This window comes from Oncorhynchus kisutch, linkage group LG25, assembly GCF_002021735.2.
Source record: "Oncorhynchus kisutch isolate 150728-3 linkage group LG25, Okis_V2, whole genome shotgun sequence".
Lineage (NCBI taxonomy): Eukaryota > Metazoa > Chordata > Actinopteri > Salmoniformes > Salmonidae > Oncorhynchus > Oncorhynchus kisutch.
In genome coordinates, this window is record NC_034198.2 from 15,612,688 (window position 1) to 15,636,384 (window position 23,697).

Genomic DNA, 23,697 nt, shown 5'->3' on the forward strand with positions numbered 1-23,697 from the left:
CCAAGTATCCCCCTCCACCTGCACCTCATAGTAGCATCTCCCCGAGAAGCCCTCCTTTCCCAGGGCAGAGCGATTCCAAACAAACCTCTCTGGGTTGTCAGGGAGATTATTTATTCTGCTCCAGTTCTCACTTGTTTCTTGTCCTTAGATGGGATGAGCCAGGTATTTGCTGTATCAGGGTCCAGAGTCTCCCCAAGCGCAAGAAATGCTCTCCTCGCCTTCTCCTCCAGCTGAGACACAGAGCTCCTCAAAACTCTCCTCACATTCACCACACACAGCTCACAATGATTACTGATCTCAGACCAGTCCTTGGTGTTTGGAAGGGTACACTGGGATGGGGAACTTTGGTGAAGGTGGTCCTTAGTGTGTGAGAGCTGCTTCTCTTCAGTGAATCTAGCCTGGCATTTCTCAATAGAGTGCATCCGATCGGTGAAGACCTGCATGCTATCTGTCCTCTCTCTCTCTCTCTGCATCTCTCTTGCTGAGCACTGAGCACTATTGAATGTCCTGATTCATCTGGAGACGCTCCTGAATCATCTGGATTCACTCCTGGATCATCTGCTGTACTTGTGCCTCTGTCTTCCCCAGTTCAGCTTTCCTCTCGCCAAACCTCCTCTAGAAGGACAGTGTGGTGAGTCTTGTGGTCTGTCTCAGTACAGAACTGAAACACACACGTCTAGTCGGTCCTGCAGAACAGCTCCGGAAGTCTGTCATGCTTCTTACACATCCTGTCTTCCAGGTTCTCCACAAGGTCAATTACCTTGTGTCTCTTCATGCTTGCGACTCTCTTATGAGGCTGCAGGTGCATTTCACAGAAAGAGATCAGACACTCCAGGTAGGACTTCAGGGCCTTGCACCTTGTTCCAGTGCAGATGTCACAGGACACTTCTCCAGGCTTGGCAAGGCTTTGGTCCGTGCTACTGGGAGCTTTCAATTACACTTAAACGGACTTCCTGAACTGATCAGAAATCTCAGCAAAGCAAGTATGTACACTGAGACCAGGGCCCGGTTTCCCAAAATCATCTTAAGTCTATGTTCGTCTTCGAACCAAAGGATGGTTTTAACGACACACTTAGTTTTAAGATGCTTTTGGGAAACAGGGCCCATGGTCTCTTGTTTGAAGGCCACTTACACAGTGGTGACTGGCACAAGTCAGTATCCACTAAAACGGGCCTTGCAGAAGTTGTGTCCACATGTGGTGACTGGCTCAGTGAACACATCCAAACAGTTGGAGCACTGGAACTGATCTTCAGACAGGAAACTGCTGGAGGACGCCATTTCTGCTGTGCAGGTTAAGACCATTGCAATACGTAGTCCACCTTTTTAACATGCAATATATCAGGATCCCTCGGTTGCTGAGAAACAGTCACTGGTGTAGGCTCTCCTACCATTGCGTCTTCAGCTCTACTCGCTCCTTCCACTCTTTTCACCTCCTCCACTGGATTCTCTTCCTGTCTGCATACACTTGACACGTGTCCAAATCTTTTGCATATATGGCACTGAAGGGGTTTGTGCACAGAGACTCTTACAGGCTATCTCATATAGCCCAACTCACACAGTATAGCCCAACATGAGAAGGGAGAGACTCTTCACACAGTTGAAGTCGGAAGTTTACATACAGTGCCTTGCGAAAGTATTTGGCCCCCTTGAACTTTGCGACCTTTTGCCACATTTCAGGCTTCAAACATAAAGATATAAAACTGTATTTTTTTGTGAAGAATCAACAACAAGTGGGACACAATCATGAAGTGGAACGACATTTATTGGATATTTCAAACTTTTTTAACAAATCAAAAACTGAAAAATTGGGTGTGCAAAATTATTCAGCCCCCCGATTACAGCTGTAAGTCGCTTGGGGTATGTCTCTATCAGTATTGCACATCGAGAGACTGAAATGTTTTCCCATTCCTCCTTGCAAAACAGCTCGAGCTCAGTGAGGTTGGATGGAGAGCATTTGTGAACAGCAGTTTTCAGTTCTTTCCACAGATTCTCAATTGGATTCAGGTCTGGACTTTGACTTGGCCATTCTAACACCTGGATATGTTTATTTTTGAACCATTCCATTGTAGATTTTGCTTTATGTTTTGTATCATTGTCTTGTTGGAAGACAAATCTCCGTCCCAGTCTCAGGTCTTTTGCAGACTCCATCAGGTTTTCTTCCAGAATGGTCCTGTATTTGGCTCCATCCATCTTCCCATCAATTTTAACCATCTTCCCTGTCCCTGCTGAAGAAAAGCAGGCCCAAACCATGATGCTGCCACCACCATGTTTGACAGTGGGGATGGTGTGTTCAGGGTGATGAGCTGTGTTGCTTTTACGCCAAACATAACGTTTTGCATTGTTGCCAAAAAGTTCAATTTTGGTTTCATCTGACCAGAGAACCTTCTTCCACATGTTTGGTGTGTCTCCCAGGTGGCTTGTGGCAAACTTTAAACGACACTTTTTATGGATATCTTTAAGAAATGGCTTTCTTCTTGCCACTCTTCCATAAAGGCCAGATTTGTGCAATATACGACTGATTGTTGTCCTATGGACAGAGTCTCCCACCTCAGCTGTAGATCTCTGCAGTTCATCCAGAGTGATCATGGGCCTCTTGGCTGCATCTCTGATCAGTCTTCTCCTTGTATGAGCTGAAAGTTTAGAGGGACGGCCAGGTCTTGGTAGATTTGCAGTGGTCTGATACTCCTTCCATTTCAATATTATCGCTTGCACAGTGCTCCTTGGGATGTTTAAAGCTTGGGAAATCTTTTTGTATCCAAATCCGGCTTTAAACTTCTTCACAACAGTATCTTGGACCTGCCTGGTGTGTTCCTTGTTCTTCATGATGCTCTCTGCGCTTTTAACGGACCTCTGAGACTATCACAGTGCAGGTGCATTTATACGGAGACTTGATTACACACAGGTGGATTGTATTTATCATCATTAGTCATTTAGGTCAACATTGGATCATTCAGAGATCCTCACTGAACTTCTGGAGAGAGTTTGCTGCACTGAAAGTAAAGGGGCTGAATAATTTTGCACGCCCAATTTTTCAGTTTTTGATTTGTTAAAAAAGTTTGAAATATCCAATAAATGTCGTTCCACTTCATGATTGTGTCCCACTTGTTGTTGATTCTTCACAAAAAAATACAGTTTTATATCTTTATGTTTGAAGCCTGAAATGTGGCAAAAGGTCGCAAAGTTCAAGGGGGCCGAATACTTTCGCAAGGCACTGTACACAGGTTGGAGTCATTAAAACTCGTTTTTCAACCACTCCACAAATTTCTTATTAACAAACTATAGTTTTGGCAAGTCGGTTAGGACATCTACTTTGTGCAAGACACAAGTCATTTTTCCAACAATTCTTTACAGATTATTTCACTTATAATTCACTGTATCACAATTCCAGTGGGTCAGAAGTTTACATACACTAAGTTGACTTTGCCTTAAAACAGCTTGGAAAATTCCAGAAAATGATGTCATGGCTTTAGAAGCTTCTGATAGGCTAATTGACATAATTTGAGTCAATTGTACTTCTGGATCTATTTCAAGGCCTTCCTTCAAACTCAGTGGGTAAATGGGGAAATCAAAAGAAATCAGACAAGACCTCAGAAAAAAAGTTGTAGACCTCCACAAGTCTGGTTCATCCTTGGGAGCAATTTCCAAACGCCTGAAGGTACCACGTTCATCTGTACAAACAATAGTATGCAAGTATAAATACCATGGGACCACGCAGCCATCATACCGCTCAGGAAGGAGACACATTCTGTCTCCTAGAGATGAACGTACTTTGGTGTGAAAAGTGCAATCAATCCCAGAACAACAGCAAAGGACCCTGTGAAGATGCTGGAGGAAACAGGTACAAAAGTATCTATATCCACAGTAAAACGAGTCCTATATCGACAAGGAAGAAGCCACTGCTCCAAATCCGCCATAAAAAAAGACAGACTAAGATTTGTAACTGCACATGGGGACACAGATTGTACTTTTTGGAGAAATGTCCTCTGGTCTGATGAAACGAAAATAGAACTGTTTGGCCATAATGACCATTGTTATGTTTGGAGGAAAAAGGGGGAGGCTTGCAAGCTGAAGAACACCATCCCAAACATCATGCTGTGGGGGTGCTTTGCTGCAGGAGGGACTGGTGCACTTCACAAAATAGATAGCATCATGAGGTAGGAAAATTATGTGGATATATTGAAGCAACATCTCAAGTCATCAGTCAGGAAGTTAAAGCTTGGTTGCAAATGGGTCTTCCAAATGGACAACGACCCAAAGTATACTTCCAAAGTTGTGGCAAAATGGCTTAAGACAACAAAAGGTATTGGAGTGGCCATCACAAAGCCCTGACCTCAATCATATAGACATTTTGTGGGCAGAACTGAAAAAGCGTGTGCGAGCAATGAGACCTACAAACCTGACTCAGTTACACCAGCTCTGTCAGGAATAATGGGCCAAAATTCACTCAACTTATTGTGGGAAGCTTGTGGAACGCTACCCAAAACGTTTGACCCAAGTTAAACAATTTAATGGCAATGCTACCAAATACTAATTGAGTGTAATTAAACTTCTGATCCACTGGGAATGTGATCAAATAAATACTGAAATAAATCACTCTCTCTACTATTATTCTGACATTTCACATTCTTAAAATGAAGTGGTGATCCTAACTGACCTAAAACAGGGAATTCTTACTAGGATTTAATGTCAGGAATTGTGAAAAACCGAGTTTAAATGTATTTGGCGACGGTGTATGTAAACTTCCGACTTCATCTGTACATGGATAGAGTGAATAAATTAATTTTATCTATCATACGGGTCAGTCAGCATGCGCCAACTACTCCACCTACTTCCTTAGGTGCTACATCTTCACACTTTATAGGCTGGCCCAGAGAGAACCGCCTTTATAGGCCCAGAGAGAACCGCCTTTATAGGCCCAGAGAGAACCGCCTTTATAGGCCCAGAGAGAACCGCCTTTATAGGCCCAGAGAGAACCGCCTTTATAGGCTCAGAGAGAACCGCCTTTATAGGCCCAGAGAGAACCGCCTTTATAGGCCCAGAGAGAACCGCCTTTATAGGCCCAGAGAGAACTGCCTTTATAGGCCCAGAGAGAACCGCCTTTATAGGCCCAGAGAGAACCGCCTTTATAGGCCCAGAGAGAACCGCCTTTATAGGCCCAGAGAGAACTGCCTTTATAGGCTGGCCCAGAGAGAACCGCCTTTATAGGCTGGCCCAGAGAGAACCGCCTTTATAGGCCCAGAGAGAACCGCCTTTATAGGCCCAGAGAGAACCGCCTTTATAGGCCCAGAGAGAACCGCCTTTATAGGCCCAGAGAGAACCGCCTTTATAGGCTGGCCCAGAGAGAACCGCCTTTATAGGCTGGCCCAGAGAGAACCGCCTTTATAGGCCCAGAGAGAACCGCCTTTATAGGCTGGCCCAGAGAGAACCGCCTTTATAGGCCCAGAGAGAACCGCCTTTATAGGCCCAGAGAGAACCGCCTTTATAGGCCCAGAGAGAACCGCCTTTATAGGCTGGCCCAGAGAGAACCGCCTTTATAGGCCCAGAGAGAACCGCCTTTATAGGCCCAGAGAACCGCCTTTATAGGCCCAGAGAGAACCGCCTTTATAGGCCCAGAGAGAACCGCCTTTATAGGCCCAGAGAGAACCGCCTTTATAGGCGCTCTGCTTTGAAGAGCCATACACAAAACATTCCACTCATATATCTTCTTTAGGCCCAATGTATGATTCTTCTGCTCCGCAGACACACATGAAATCCAAATGAGCCCACTTCTTGTGACCCTCACTGATGCCACGTCACCCAACGCATCAATGACATTTAACTAGACTTCAAAAGGATCTCCCAGGTTACATTGGTCCAAAACTATCACTCCGACTAAAAACGAGTCTAGAGGTTTCCTGTTTTCCACCACAACTTTACTCCTCGTTTCCTTTCTTTTTCGCCCCCGTAACCCACTCATTCACACTTTTAGCTAATCGGTGTCCCTCAACTCCTGCTCTTAAAGGGACAGTCCCCCCCCCCCCCCCCCAGGTGTTATTATGAGGTAAGGACCAGTACAGCCACATACAGCTCACCACAGGACCTACCCATCAAGCAGCTGTTTTATTCACATCGGGACCAACACATGACCTGCTCTCTTTTAATAGTCCACCATGTTTCAGTACAGAGACAGACTCGTCAGAGGAACACACAAATGGTAAGACCGTTTTAACATTTCTACTGAGTCAGACTCTTCACAGCGTTAAACAGAGACATGAATCCTCTGGCCGGGATTCAATCAAACCCGCAAAAGCATTGTTTACACAGTGCCTGCGTTTACAAACTACTGCTGCCTATATGCGCACAGACACTGTGTACAGTATGCAATGCGGGTTTGGTGGAATATGTCCAGCTATGGAAATACTGTATTTACATTGACTTAATATGATTCTCTGGACAGTGTTTTATTCAAGCATCAGGGAGGAGTCTCATGAAACGATTATATAGTATATACCACATCATGTTGTTACTGGATAGGTAGGCGTCTGTAGAGGATTCAAAAAAGAGGCATTGGAGCATTTCCTGTTTGAGAGAAACAATTAGTTATAGAATACAATATGCTACACAACACCAGGTCACAGCACACGAATGAGGAAGTCCATCCAGTAAAAAACAAGAACAGAAAACAATCATGGTCATATACTGTCTGGGGTTGGGAGCCATTGTCCCTAACCACTGCTCCTGGGTCATATATTTTTGTATCCTCCCCAATGGCTAAGCTTTGGAGTTGGCTAATCTGATCCTAGATCGGTGGTTAGGGACAACTTCTCCCTCAAGCGTACGATAAATCATGGCTCTGAATATACGACAACATAGCCGTCTACTGGTTAGATCACACACATTCGCTCAGAGAACAGAGACGGGAACATTCAACTACAGGAAGTCTAACTGTTTGGCCATCGGAATAAGACAATAATTAATGCAACACACAAACAATCAGAACTATTTACAGACAATGTTAACAACTAGAACAGTTCAGGGAGATCAGTAGAAAATAATGAATATGATCCATCTATCCCTTGGCTCTATGGCTTTGACAGGAGAGAGAAGAGCATAGTACATTGGGAATAGAACAGAGTAGAGTACAGTAGCATACAATTGTACTGTCCTTTTTTTGTGATGTTGCAGTGCGGTTGAGAGGCACAGGGTATGCCACAGTGCAGGATCCCTGGAGCAATTTGATCTAACAGTAAAGTGTCTTGCTCAAGGGCACAGCGGCAGATGCAATCTGGGAACTGGAACCATTAAGCTCAGGTTACTGGCCCACACTTCAAGGCTTAACTGCTGTCCCCCAAAGAGTCCGGCTTTAAGCCCCCAAGAATGTCCAGTTTATTTGAAAGGAGAGAAGAAGAGTTGTCCAGTTCACATTCGAAAGAAGAGAAAGTCCAGTCCATTTCCCAGGTAAATTAAATATCTTCAGAAATAGGTAAATTAAATTAAATATCTTCAGAAATACAACCGTGGTATTAGATGGTCCAGAACAGCTTTTGAAGAACAGCATTTTTTTTACCACTGGTTAAGGAATAACCAATCAGTCTGGATGGACTTTAAATAGGGCATCATAAGACCAATCATAAAAAAGCCAACCCCACTGTCAGAGAAAAGACATGTTGTCTAGCTAAACATGATCAATATAGGATCCCACCTCCCCTCCACACACACTCATATGGCACCCATACGCGCGCACACCCCACAGCTAGTGTAACACACACACTCCACAGCTAGCGTAACACACACACCCCACAGCTAGTGTAACACACACACCCCACAGCTAGTGTAACACACACACCCCACAGCTAGTGTAACACACACACACCCCACAGCTAGCGTAACACACACACCCCACAGCTAGTGTAACACACACACACCCCACAGCTAGTGTAACACACACACACCCCACAGCTAGTGTAACACACACACCCCACAGCTAGTGTAACACCCCCCCCCCCCCCCCCCCCCCCACAGCTAGTGTAACACACACACCCCCACAGCTAGCGTAACACACACACCCCACAGCTAGTGTAACACACACACACACACCCCACAGCTAGCGTAACACACACACCCCACAGCTAGTGTAACACCCCCCCCCCCCCACAGCTAGTGTAACACACACACCCCCACAGCTAGTGTAACACACACACACCCCACAGCTAGCATATCACACACCCCACAGCTAACATAACACACACAAACCTCACAGCTAGCGTAACACACCCTACAGTTAACATAACACACAAGCACACACCACAGCTAGCGTAACACACACACACCACAGCTAGCGTAACACACACACCCCACAGCTAACGTAACACACCCACATCACAGTTAGAGTAACAAACACACCCCACAGCTAGCTACACACACACATACCACAGCTCGTGTAACACACACACACCACAGCTAGTGTAACACACACACCCCACAGCTAGTGTAACACACACACACACACACACACACACACACACACACACACAGCTAGCATATCACACACACACCCCACAGCTAACATAACACACACACACACACACACCACAGCTAGCGTAACACACACACAACCCACAGCTAGGGTAACACACACACAACCCACAGCTAGCATAACACACACACCCCACAGCTAGCGTAACACACACACACCCCACAGCTAGCGTAACACACACACAACCCAGAGCTAGCGTAACATACACACCCCACAGTCAGCTTAACATACACACACCAAACAGCTAGCAAAACACACACACACACCACAGCTAGCATAACACACACACCACAGCTAGAGTAACACACACACCCCACAGCTAGCGTAACACTCACATAAACACACACACCCCACAGCTAGCATATCACATACACACCCCCACCTAGCTTAACACAGACACACAAACACACACCCCACAGCTAGCATAACACACACACACACACACCACAGGTAGCGTTAAACACACCCCCCGAAAGCAAGCGTAACACACACAAACCACAGCTAGCATAACACACACACACACAACACAGCTAGCGTTAAACACACAACCCACAGCTAGCGTAACACACACACACACCACAGCTAGTGTAACACACACACACCACACAGCTAGCGTAACACACACCACAGCTAGCGTAACACACACACCACACAGCTAGTGTAACACACACACCCCACAGCTAGCATAACACAAACACCACACAGCTAGCGTAACACACACACCCAACAGCTAGCTTAACATACACACACCCCACAGCTAGCGTAACACACACTCCACAGCTTGCGTAACACACACACACACACCCCACAGCTAGCGTAACACACACACAACCCACAGCTAGGGTAAATCACACACAACCCATAGCTAGCATAACACACACACCCCACAGCTAACGTAACACACACAAAACCCAGAGCTAGCGTAACACACACCACATAGCCAGCTTAACATACACACACACCACAGCTAGCATAACACACACACACCACAGCTAGAGTAACACACACACCCCACAGCTATCGTAACACTCACACAAACACACACACACCCCACAGCTAGCGTAACACACACAAACCACAGCTAGCATAACACACACACAGCTAGTGTAACACACACACACCCCACAGCTAGCGTAACACACACACACCCCACAGCTAGCGTAACACACACACACACCCCACAGCTAGCGCTACACACACATCCCACAGCTAGCGTAACACACACACCCCACAGCTAGCGTTACACACACACACCCCACAGCTAGCGTTACACACACACCCCACAGCTAGCGTTACACACACACACCCCACAGCTAGCGTTACACACACAACCCACAGCTAGCGTAACACACACACCCCACAGCTAGCGTTACACACACACCCCACAGCTAGCGTAACACACACACACACCAAACAGCTAGCGTAACACAAACACCCCACAGCTAGCATAACACACACACACCACAGCTAGTGTAACATACACCCCACAGCTAGCGTAACACACCCCGCAGCTAGCGTAACACACACACACACAACCCACAGCTAGCGTAACACACGCACCCCACAGCTAGCGTAACACACGCACCCCACAGCTAGCGTAACACACACACAACCCACAGCTAGCGTAACACACACACAACACACAGCTAGCGTAACACACACAACACACAGCTAGCGTAACACACACACCACAGCTAGCATAACACACAAACACCACACAGCTAGCGTAACACACACAACCCACAGCTAGCGTAACACACGCACCCCACAGCTAGCGTAACACACGCACCCCACAGCTAGCGTAACACACACACAACCCACAGCTAGCGTAACACACGCACACCACAGCTAGCGTAACACACACACCACACAGCTAATGTAACACACACACCCCACAGCTAGCATAACACAAACACCACACAGCTAGCGTAACACACACACCCAACAGCTAGCTTAACATACACACACCCCACAGCTAGCGTAACACACACTCCACAGCTTGCGTAACACACACACACACACCCCACAGCTAGCGTAACACACACACAACCCACAGCTAGGGTAAATCACACACAACCCATAGCTAGCATAACACACACACCCCACAGCTAACGTAACACACACAAAACCCAGAGCTAGCGTAACACACACCACATAGCCAGCTTAACATACACACACACCACAGCTAGCATAACACACACACACCACAGCTAGAGTAACACACACACCCCACAGCTATCGTAACACTCACACAAACACACACACACCCCACAGCTAGCGTAACACACACAAACCACAGCTAGCATAACACACACACAGCTAGTGTAACACACACACACCCCACAGCTAGCGTAACACACACACACCCCACAGCTAGCGTAACACACACACACACCCCACAGCTAGCACTACACACACATCCCACAGCTAGCGTAACACACACACCCCACAGCTAGCGTTACACACACACACCCCACAGCTAGCGTTACACACACAACCCACAGCTAGCGTAACACACACACCCCACAGCTAGCGTTACACACACACCCCACAGCTAGCGTAACACACACACACACCAAACAGCTAGCGTAACACAAACACCCCACAGCTAGCATAACACACACACACCACAGCTAGTGTAACATACACCCCACAGCTAGCGTAACACACCCCGCAGCTAGCGTAACACACACACACACAACCCACAGCTAGCGTAACACACGCACCCCACAGCTAGCGTAACACACGCACCCCACAGCTAGCGTAACACACACACAACCCACAGCTAGCGTAACACACACACAACACACAGCTAGCGTAACACACACACCACAGCTAGCATAACACACAAACACCACACAGCTAGCGTAACACACACAACCCACAGCTAGCGTAACACACGCACCCCACAGCTAGCGTAACACACGCACCCCACAGCTAGCGTAACACACACACAACCCACAGCTAGCGTAACACACGCACCCCACAGCTAGCGTAACACACACAACCCACAGCTAGCGTAACACACGCACCCCACAGCTAGCGTAACACACGCACCCCACAGCTAGCGTAACACACACACAACCCACAGCTAGCTTAACACACACACAACACACAGCTAGCGTAACACACACACACAACACACAGCTAGCGTAACACACACACAACCCATAGCTAGCGTAACACACAGACCCCACAGCTAGCGTAACACACACCCCACAGCTAGAGTAACACACACACACCACAGCTAGCGTTACACACACAACTCACAGCTAGCGCTACACACACACCCCACAGCTAGCGTAACACACACACCAAACAGCTAGCGTAACACACACACACCCCACAGCTAGTGTAACATACACACACCAGAGATAGCGTAACATACACAACCCACAGCTAGCATAACATACACAACCCACAGCTAGCGTAACACACACCACAGCTAAGTTATGATAATAATCAGACAGAGTTGACATGAATATTAGAGGTTTACATCGTCTGGGTCAGGAGGCAGAGGGAGAGGAGGATCTCTGATCTCTGATGTCTTTTCCTCTTTCTCCCCCTCCTTCTTTTCCAACATGTCCTCTTCCTCCTTTATCATCCATTCTTCCTTCTCTTCCTCGGAAAGTCACATGGCACGGCCGGTGAGCCAATGGCGTGTCATCGATCAGACCAGGGCGTGTGTGTGAGTGACAGCTTCGCGGGTCTGGGAGTGTTTATCGTGAGTGTGTGTATGTGCATGCTGATTGTGTGTGTGTTTGAGCTCATTGTGAGTGTTGCTTTGCAGATTGTGAGTGTGAGTGTGTTTATGCTCATTGTGATCGTGTGTATGGATATTGTTGTGCTGTGAGTGTATGAATTGATCATCAGTGTGTGTGCTCTGCTCTTGGGAGTGTGTGTGTTGCAGCTCGTCATAAACGTATGCGAGTATGCTCCGCTCCTCCGTGTGTGTGAGCTCCTCGTGCTCCTGGCTGTGTGTGTTCTGCTCCCGCTGTGTGACCTCCTCGATCCAGCGCCGGAACCGGCCGACCCGTGTGTAGAGTGCCGGGGTTGAGGGGTCGCTGCAACCGTAACCCCCGGAGACAATCCCGGTCAACACCCACCGCCCTTCATTTCCCTGGCACACCAGCCCGCCACCCCAGTTGCCTTGGCAACCGTTGTTCTTGTGGAGACGGCGTGTGTCAGGGGGGCTGCCGGCACATAGCGTGCCGTGGGAAGAGTAACCATCCCCATAACGCTTCTTACACTGCCATGACGACAGGAGGGGTACCCAGGACTGTAGCACAGCATCTGTGAAGGGACAAGGGGACGTGGTTAGAGGAAGAGTAAGAGATTGTGAGTGAATGGGGAGACTGGATGTACAGGAAGGAGAGGAAGGAGAGAGAGAGAAAAAAGTTGGCAATGCTAAACCACAAATCAATGTCCTCCGAGGTTGTAGTTGAGAGATCAGAGTTGAGGGAGTGGAAGTGGAGGCGTACCTGGGCCGTCCCAGCCTGCGGTAACCGCAGCGATGCAGGAGGAGGGGGTCTTGCCACCCGCAGTTTCCGGGGTGGGGAGGCAGGCAGCATTGGTGTGGGGGTCAAAAGTCAAACAGTGACCCTTGGGGCTGGGCACCCTCAGCAGGGCCAGGTCATGACCCCCAGGGCCCTGATCTGACCTGAACTTCCTGTGGACCACCACTTTCTCCAGGGTCAGAGTTCGGTCAGAACCCCCCACGCGCACAACGTAGTGGGACGGGTCAATACCAAACCTAGAGGATGGAGTGAGAGGGAGAGAGAGCGAGAGACAAAGGAGAGATAGGGGGAGTAAGGGATTTGAAAAGGGGGACAGATAATTGGATGGGGAGAAATATAGGCAGAGAAAGAAGACGTGAGCAACAAAAACTAGTGAGCAAACAAAAAAACAAAAAAAAGAGCCGAGAAAAGACCAAGGAGAAGTGCTCTCACCTGGTGAAGCAGTGAGCGGAGGCGAGGGCCCAGCAGGGAGTGATCAGAGTTCCGCTGCAAATAGGATGGCCATCTTTCCCCTCAGAACCCAACCACACTGACACCTGCCACGGCCACGACGTGCTAGAGGAGAGGGGGAGATGTGTATATGTGTTCTCATGTATGATATACTGTACTGCACATCTGAACAGTAGGTAAAGCTTCTCTTACCCGAGTATATTCTCTCCTCCTCCTCCCACTCCACTCTTCCTCTCATTCCCTTCCTCCACAACCTTCCTCACTCCACAGGTGCGCTCACTTGGCCTGACTTGGCCCTCTGTTGCCTGGGGGGCGGGGTCACAGCTCACCGCTGCATCCTCTCTCTGTCTGCAGCCCTCAGGGCTCCGGCCCAGAGATGGACACTCCCCCAGGAAGTCCTCCTTCCCCCTACACCTCACCTGGTCCAGGTGGACGGGACCCTTTCCCCGACCGAAACCACCCACCACTACCGCATGACCACTGAGGGAGAGGGGGACGAGAAAGAGTGGGAGTGGGAGGATGATAGACTGAGATAATTGATAAGAAGCATTGAAAATGCTGGATAGACTGAATACACAATTACTTCAACACACATACAGTTGAAGTCAGAAGTTTACATACACTTATGTTGGAGTCATTAAAACTTGTTTTTCAACCACTCCACAAATTACTTGTTAACAAACTATAGTTTTGACAAGTAGGTTAGGACATCTACTTTGTGCATGACACAAGTAATTTTTCCAACAATTCTTTACAGACAGATTATTTCACTTATAATTCACTGTATCACAATTCCAGTGGGTCAGAAGTTTACATACACTAAGTTGACTGTGCCTTTAAACAGCTTGGAAAATTCTAGATAATTATGGCTTTAGAAGCTTCTGTTAGGCTAATTGACATCATTTGAGTCAATTGGAGGTGTACCTGTGGATGTATTTCAAGGCCTACCTTCAAACTCAGGGCCTCTTTGCTTGACATCAATGGAAAATCAAAAGAAATCAGCCAAATTTTTGTAGACCTCCACAAGTCTGGCTCATCCTTGGGAGCAATTTCCAAACGCCTGAAGGTACCACTTTCATCTGTACAAACAATAGTACACAAGTGTAAACACCATGGGACCACGCAGCCATCATACCGCTCAGGAAGGAGACACATTCTGTCTCCTAGAGATGAACGTACTTTGGTGCAAAAAGTGCAAATCAATCCCAAAATAACAGCAAAGGACCTTGTGAAGATGCTGGAGGAAACAGGTACAAAAGTATCTATATCCATAGTAAAACGAGTCCTATATCGACATAACCTGAAAGGCCGCTCAGCAAGGAAGAAGCCACTGCTCCAAAACCGCCATTAAAAAAGCCAAACTACGGTTTGCAACTGTACATGGGGACAAAAATTGTACTTTTTGGAGAAATATCCTCTGGTCTGATGAAACGAAAATAGAACTGTTTGGCCATAATGACCATTGTTATGTTTGTAGGAAAAAGAGGTGTGCATCCCAAACGTGAAGCACAGAGGTGGCAGCATCATGTTGTGGGGGTGCTTTGCTGCAGGAGGGATTGGTGCACTCACAAAATAGATGGCATCATGAGGCAGGAAAATTATGTTGATATATCGAAGCAACATCTCAAGACATCAGTCAGGAAGTTAAAGCTTGGTCGCAAATGGGTCTACGAAATGGACAACGACCCCATGCATACTTCCAAAGTTGTGGCAAAAGGGCTTAAGGACAACAAAGTCAAGGTATTGGAGTGGCCATCACAAAGCCCTGACCTCAATCCTATAGAAAATCTGTGGGCAGAACTGAAAAAGCGTGTGCGAGCTAGGAGGCCTACAAACCTGACTCAGTTACACCAGCTCTGTCAGGAGGAATGGGCCAGAATTCATCCAACTTATTGTGGGAAGCTTGTGGAAGTTAAACCATTTAAAGGCAATAATACCAAATGCTAATTGAGTGTACAGTATGTAAACTTCTGACCCACTGGGAATGTGATGAAATAAATAAAAACTGAAATAAATCACTCTCTCTACTATTATTCTGACATTTCACATTCTTAAAATAAAGTGGTGATCCTAACTGACCTAATACAGGGAATTTTTACTATAATTAAATGTCAGGAATAGTGAAAAACTGAGTTGAAATGTATTTCACTAAGGTGTATGTAAACTTTCGACTTCAACTGTAGGTCTGTGCACAGTAAAGCACACAGACACACACACTCACCTGTGGCCCAGCTGTCTACAGACCACGGCGGCGTTCAGGTTGCTCCAGCCTGAGTCGCAGATACTTCCCCAGTCTCCATGGAGATACACCTCCACACGACCTTCCTTATGGCTACCACCCCCTACCAGACGCACCAGGGGACCTGCAACACACAGACATGATACAAATCACATATTTCTTTGTAGTCACTGGGCCCCAGAAAAAAAGGTCTGGATGGAAGTTTGGCCATATTGTCAGGCTCACCTGTGGCAGGTGCAACAGCCGGGACCTCATTGGTCTCTTCTTCTTTAGCTCCTGCTCTGCAACGGACGCCCACGTCCTCTCCATGGGAACAGTCGCTACGGCCCCATATGCCATGGTGACAGTCCAGCAGGGATGACTCCGTCCCCTCACAACGAACGTCGTCCAATAGGATGAGCCCGTAACCCTCGCCAAACGTTCTGTCAGCCATGACGTCAGCATGGCCCCTAGTGGTGGACCACGAAATTACTTCAACTTAAAGGTACAACTTGGTAGTTTGATTACCATAAAGCTCCGACATTTATGATGTTGTCATATCACTGAGTCTACCTTTAAAACATGAACAGAGTGGAGACTCCCTAGTTACAGGAATCAACAACAATGAAATTCAACACGGGCACTATTGTCTCTTCCAAGTGTGGCCATGTCTGCAAAGGAAAGTACACACCCACACACCTGTATCCGAGCTGTCGACAGACCACCTGTGCGTGTTGTTGAGTCCAGTGGTCGTCGCACACCGTACCCCAGTCACCAGAGTGGAACACCTCCACACGACCCTCCCATGGACTGTCTCCTCCTACCAACCGGACCACACCGTCTGGAACACACACACACAGTCATTTGTGTGCATGTTATATCTGTTTTCAGGATGTGTGTGTGTGTGTGTGTGTGTGTGTGTGTGTGTGTGTGTGTGTGTGTGTGTGTGTGTGTGTGTGTGTGTGTGTGTGTGTGTGTGTGTGTGTGTGTGTGTGTGTGTGTGTGTGTGTGTGTGTGTGTGTGTGTGTGTGTGTGTACCTGTGTAGGGGCTGCAGGACACCCCAGCATCTTCCATATGGTCACAGTTGTGTTGTTCCCAGTCTCCATGAAGACACTGGTCCAAGAAGAGTTCATTTCCTGTACACCTTACGGCGTCCAATTGAATGGGACCTGAGCCCTGTCCGAAGTGGGCCCATGACCAGGCCTTCGCCACACCCCTAAACACATGTGTACATCAATGTGTCAAAACCACAATAATGACTCTCCCTCTAGCTGAGTATAAATGCTATTACAGATTCCTTCTGTCTCCTCTCTCTCTCTTGTGCGCGCGTAAACACACACACACACACTCACCCGAAGCCCAGCTGTCGACAGACCACCTCTGCATCTCTGTCGTCCCATTGGTCATCGCAGACAGAGCCCCACCTACCGCCATGGAACACCTCAACACGCCCCTCAAAGTCTTCCTCTCCTCCGACCAATCGTAGTGGAGGACCACTGCCTAGGGGAGGAAACAATGACCCAATATGGATGCTAAGTAGAGTCAAGACGTAACAATATGCACTTTCTTTCCTTCTCTCTAGCTCCCGATGCTTTCTACTGACCTTCTGGTGGAGCACACACCACTCCTGCCTCGTTTCCATGGCTACAATCCCCGGTAACAAATGTCCTGCTCCGGCATTGGCTGATGGAGCTCTCATCACCACGGCAACCCAGCCGCTCATAGTGGAAGAGACCGGAGCCCGAGCCAAACCGGGAGTGCTGCAACGCTGTGCCGATCTCACTGAGGACACACACACAATCTTACAGATCTTCATCTTACAGATGAAATGGAAATGCTGCGATACTTCAATGCCAATCTTGAACACCCCCCTATCCACATCGATGGAACAGTAGTGGAGAGGGTAGTAAGTTTTAAGTTCCTCGGCATACACATCACAGACAAACTGAATTGGTCCACCCACACAGACAGCATCGTGAAGAAGGCGCAGCAGCGCCTCTTCAACCTCAGGAGGCTGAAGAAATTCGGATTGTCACCAAAAGCACTCACAAACTTCTACAGATGCACAATCGAGAGCATCCTGGCGGGCTGTATCACCGCCTGGTACGGCAACTGCTCCGCCCACAACCGTAAGGCTCTCCAGAGGGTAGTGAGGTCTGCACAACGCATCACTGGGGGCAAACTACCTGCCCTCCAGGACACCTACACCACCCGATGTTACAGGAAGGCCATAAAGATCATCAAGGACAACAACCACCCGAGCCACTGCCTGTTCACCCCGCTATCATCCAGAAGGCGAGGTCAGTACAGGTGCATCAAAGCTGGGACCGAGAGACTGAAAAACAGCTTCTATCTCAAGGCCATCAGACTGTTAAACAGCCACCACTAACATTGAGTGGCTGCTGCCAACACACTGACTCAACTCCAGCCACTTTAATAATGGGAATTGATGGGAAATGATGTAAAATATATCACTAGCCACTTTAAACAATGCTACCTAATATAATGTTTACATACCCTACATTATTCATCTCATATGTATACGTATATACTGTACTCTATATCATCTACTGCATCCTTATGTAATACATGTATCACTAGCCACTTTAACTATGCCACTTTGTTTACATACTCATCTCATATGTATATACTGTACTCGATACCATCTACTGTATCTTGCCTAAGCTGCTCTGTACCATCACTTATTCATATATCTTTATGTACATATTCTTTATCCCTTTACACTGTGTATAAAACAGTAGTTTTTTTTGGAATTGTTAGTTAGATTACTTGTTGGATTATTACTGCATTGTCGGAACTAGAAGCACAAGCATTTCGCTACACTCGCATTAACATCTGCTAACCATGTGTATGTGACAAATAACATTTGATTTGATTTGATTTGATGAGGAGGAGGAGCTCAAACATACACACTCCTACCACACACATCCCTCTTACCCCAGTCCCAGCTGTCTGCAGATCACACTGGCATCTCTGTCTGTCCAATGAGAGTCACACACTGCCCCCCACTGGCCATTCAGGTACACCTCCACACGTCCACTTCCTGACGATGTCCCGCCCACCAGCCGAGCTGCACCTAGGAGAGGGAGAGATGGACAGGTACATCAGCCAATCAACAATCTGGAAGAAAGACACATGACAGGAATCTCATCAAATCCAAATATTATGTCCAAATGATTTGCTATTTGTCATATATAGTGCATTCGGAAAGTTTCAAAACCCTTTCACCTTTTTCACATTTTGTTACATTACAGCCTTATTCTAAATTTGATTAAATCGTTTTTTCACTCATCAATTTATACACAATACCCCATAATGGCAAAGCAAAAATATGTTTTTATAAACATTTACTAATTTATTAAAAATAAAAAACTGAAATATCACATGTACATAATTCAGACCCTTTACTCAGTACTTTGTTGAAGCACCGTTGGCAGCGATTACAGCCGTGAGTCTTCTTGAGGGAGTTTCTCCCATTCTTCTCTGCAGATCCTCTCAAGTTCTGTCAGGTTGGATGGGGAGCGTCGCTGCACAACTATTTTCAGGTCTCTCCAGAGATCGGGTTTGAACTCAGGCTGGGCCACTAAAGGACATTCAGACACTTGTCCCGAAGCCACTCCAGCGTTGTCTTGACTGTGTGCTTAGGGTCGTTGTCCTGTTGGAAGGTGAACCTTCGCCCCAGTCTGAGGTCCTGAGCCTTCTGGAGCAGAATTTAATTTAGGATCTCTCTACACTTTGCTCCATTCATCTTTCCCTCAAACCTGAATAGTCTCCCAGTCCCTGCCGCTGACAACATGATGCTGCCACCACCATGCTTCACCGTAGGGATGGTATAGGCCAGGTGATGAGCGGTGCCTGGTTTCCTCCAGACATGACGCTTGGCATTCAGGCCAAAGAGTTCAATCTTGGTTTCACCAGACCAGAGAATCTTGTTTCTCATGGTGTGTGAGTTCTTTCGGTGACTTTTGGCAAACTCCAAGCGGGTTGTCATGTGCCTTTTACTGAGGAGTGGCTTCGATCTGGCCACTCTACCATAAAGGCCTGATTGGTGGCGTGCTGCAGAGATGGTTGTCCTTCTGGATGGTTCTCCCATCTCCACAGAGGAACTCTGGAGCTCTGTCAGAGTGACCATCAGGTTCAAATCAAATCACATTTTATTGGTCACATACACACGACTAGCAGATGTTATTGCGGGTGTAGCGAAATGCTTGTGCTTCTAGCTCCGACAGTGCAGTAATATCTAACAAATTACACAACATATACCCAATACACACAAATCTAAGTTGAAATGAATTAAGACTATATACTTATGGATGATCGATCTCAGAGTGGACTAAGATACCTACACCACCCGATGTCACAGGAAGGCCATAAAGATCATCAAGGACAACAACCACCCGAGCCACTGCCTGTTCACCCCGCTATCATCCAGAAAGCGAGGTCAGTACAGGTGCATCAAAGCAGGGACCGAGAGACTGAAAAACAGCTTCTATCTCAAGGCCATCAGACTGTTAAACAGCCACCACTAACATTGAGTGGCTGCTGCCAACATACTGACTCCAGCCACATTAACAATGTAAAAATGGATGAAAAATCAATCAAATGATTCACTAACCACTTTAAACAATGCCACTTCATTTAATGTTTACATACCCTACATTACTCATCTCATATGTATATACTGTACTCGATACCATCTACTGCATCTTGCCTATGCCGTTCTGTACCATCACTCATTCATATATCTTTATGTACATATTCTTCATTCCTTTACACTTGTGTGTATAAGGTAGTTGTTGTGAAATTGTTAGGTTAGATTACTCGTTGGTTATTACTGCACTGTCGGAAGTAGAAGCACAAGCATTTCGCTACACTGGCATTAACACCTGCTAACCATGTGTATGTGACAAATAAAATTTGATTTGATACATAGAATAGTATAGAATACAGTATATACATATGAGATGAGTAATGCAAGATATGTAAACATTAAGTGACTAAGATACCGTAGAATAGTATAGAATACAGTGTCTACATTTGAGATGAGTAATGCCAGATATATAAACATCTCCCTGACCAAGACCTTCTCCCCCGGTTGCTCAGTTTCTCTAAGAAGAGTCTTGGTGGTTCCAAACTTCTTCCATTTAAGAATGGTGGAGGCCACTGTGTTCTTGGGGACCTTCATTGCTGCAGAAATGTTTTGGTACCCTACCCCAGATCCATGCCTTGACATAATCCTGTTTTTGTTTTGTCATTATGTGGTATTGTGTGTAAAATGATGAGGAAAAATGTATTTTATTTCCTTTTAGAATAAGGCTCTAATGTAACAAAACATGGAACAAGTGAAGGGGTCTGAATACTTTCTGAATGCACAATATATATATACATATATATATATATATATATATATATATATATATATATACACTGAGTGTACAAAACATCAAAAACACCTGTTCTTTCCATGACATAGACTGCACAGGTGAATCCAGGTGAAAGCTATCATCCCTTATTGATGTCACATTAAATCCACTTCCATCCATGTAGATGAAGGGGAGGAGACAGGTTAAACAATTTAGGTTAGACAATTGAGACATGGATTGTGGATGTGTGCCATTCAGAGGGTGAATGGGCAAGACAAAAGGTTTAAATCCCTTTGAACAGGGTATCGTAGTAGGTGCCAGGCACACTGGTTTGAGTGTGTCAAGAACTGCAACACTGCTGAGTTTTTCATGCTCAACAGTTTCCCGTGTGTATTAAGAATGGTCCACCACCCAAAGGACACCCAGCCAAGTGTGGGAAGCATTGGAGTCAATATGGGCCAGCATCCCTGTGGAACGCTTTTGACACCTTGTAGAGTCCATGCCCTGATGAATTGAGACTGTTCAGAGGGCAAAAGGGGGGGGGGGGGTGCCTCAATATTAGGAAGGTGTTCTTAATGTTTTGTATATATATATATACACAGTACCAGACATACGTTTGGACACACCTACTCATTCCAGGATTTTTCTTTATTCTTATTATTTTCTACATTGACGAACAATAATGAAGACATCAAAACTATGCAAAGCTGTCATCAAGGCCAAGGGTGGATACTTTGAAGAATCTCAAATATAAAATATATTTGGATTTGTTTAACACTTTTTTGGTTACATGATTCCATATGTGTAATTTCATAGTTTTGACAATGTAGACAATAGTAAAATAGTAAAAATAAAGAAAAACCCTGGAATGAGTAGGTGTGTCCAAACTTTTGACTGGTACTGTATATACACACAAACTACTTCATTTATTTAATGTGCCTATTTCACATATGTGCTGTCGACCTACCCTGGTGGCAGTCGCAGTAAGACCAGCCGATGGCCCCAGAGGTCTGTCTGAAGAAGCACCAGGGGTTGGACTCTCTGTCAGGGTTACGGCAGTAGCTGTGCTCCCCAAGGCCTCGGCCAGGGTACTGCAGCACGTAGTCTGGAAACTCTGTCCACCGCAGGCAGAGAGCGCCAGAGTCCGTCTGAGACACAGAGCCGTTATAGTAACCCAGCTCTGTAAAACCCTCCGAACAGGAGAGAGGGGCTGAATAGAGAGAGAGAGTGAGAGTGAGAGAGAGAGAGAGAGAGAGAGAGAGAGAGAGAGAGAGAGAGAGAGAGAGAGAGAGAGAGAGAGAGAGTGAGAAAGAGAGAGAGAGAGAGAATGGAAGAGAGAGAGAGAGGATAATGTTAGTAACCCAGCTTTGAAAAAACCTTGGAACAGGAGCAAGGAGCTTGGAGGAGAGATAGAGAAAGACAGTTGTGGAAGGTGAGGAGAAAAGGGACAATGTTACAGTAGAGCTGTAAACCCTTCATAGCAGGGCAGTGGACCTGGAGAGAGAGGGAGAGAAGAGGAGCTGAAGAGAGAGAGGGAGATGGAAAGTCCTGATTCAAAATGGAAAATTGCCTTGCTTCTCCTATATTCATGTACAGACAGTTACAAGACGTATTAATATCCACTTTCCGATGACACAGCAGGGGACCTCTGTAATACAGTTACTCAACTGATCCATGTTAAAATCCCTTCACCTCCCACTCCCATTCTTACTCAAAATGAAGGAGGACACACAGCAGAGGGTCCTTAAGGAGGGTACAGTCTGTAGTCTGAGGGTCCCTAAGGAGTGTACACTCTGTACTGTAGAGGGGGAATTAGTGGAAGAGGCATAAACAACAAAGGCTAAATAAAACTGCTGCTGACACGAAAATTATGCTACCCCAACCCCCCCACCCACACACACACAACAACAATAATCTCCCAGGCAGTAATTAGAGCAGTATTAGTAGAGAGAGAGATAGAGAGAGAGAGAGAGAGAGAGAGAGAGAGAGAGAGAGAGAGAGAGAGAGAGAGAGAGAGAGAGAGAGAGATGTATTAGACATTCCATTGAGTAGCAGGATCAGACTCCATAGTAACTAAGCAACTCACACTCTGCCAGACCCAAACATACATGCACACACGCACACACACACACACACACACACACACACACACACACACACACACACACACACACACACACACACACACACACACACACACACACACACACACACACACATACACACACACACACACACACACACACACACACACCCTGTGATTAATAGCTAGGACAGAGAGAGGAGCTGCAATAGCCAGGACCAGTGTTATCTCTCACACACAGCTTGGCTGTCCTTGAACATCATCTAATCATGCCATGCACGCGCACACACGCGCACACGCACACACACACACACACACACACACTCTCTCTCTCTCTCTCTCTCTCTCTCTTTCTTTCCAGAGGCTGTAGCCCTTACCCATCATACCTCATCCCAATCTGGAAGAGGAAGAGAGAAAAAAGGAGAGGGACCCACATGAAAAAATATTGTATTGTATACTACGGTCGGAATACTATAGTATTCACTGTAGTGTTTTCTCTAGTTTACTATAGCATAAATACTGTAGTAAA

The 23,697-nt window shown here is 46.5% G+C and overlaps 1 protein-coding gene across 1 annotated transcript in view; it reads right to left on the reverse strand.

Annotated features, from left to right (window-relative positions):
- Nucleotides 1-11,708: 11,708 nt before the first annotated feature.
- LOC109869990 (neurotrypsin-like) overlaps nt 11,709-23,697 on the reverse strand; it is a 33,873-nt gene continuing 21,884 nt past the window's right edge. The window contains exons 3-14 of the mRNA XM_031804831.1: nt 22,053-22,295; nt 18,660-18,798; nt 17,305-17,483; nt 17,054-17,201; nt 16,739-16,917; nt 16,400-16,541; nt 15,947-16,170; nt 15,704-15,845; nt 13,675-13,962; nt 13,465-13,587; nt 12,997-13,268; nt 11,709-12,808 (exon numbers count right to left, since the gene is read on the reverse strand). Of these exons, the coding sequence (XP_031660691.1) occupies nt 12,186-12,808; nt 12,997-13,268; nt 13,465-13,587; nt 13,675-13,962; nt 15,704-15,845; nt 15,947-16,170; nt 16,400-16,541; nt 16,739-16,917; nt 17,054-17,201; nt 17,305-17,483; nt 18,660-18,798; nt 22,053-22,295 (2,702 nt within the window). The 3' untranslated portion in view covers nt 11,709-12,185. The remainder of the gene's footprint in view (nt 12,809-12,996; nt 13,269-13,464; nt 13,588-13,674; nt 13,963-15,703; nt 15,846-15,946; nt 16,171-16,399; nt 16,542-16,738; nt 16,918-17,053; nt 17,202-17,304; nt 17,484-18,659; nt 18,799-22,052; nt 22,296-23,697) is intronic.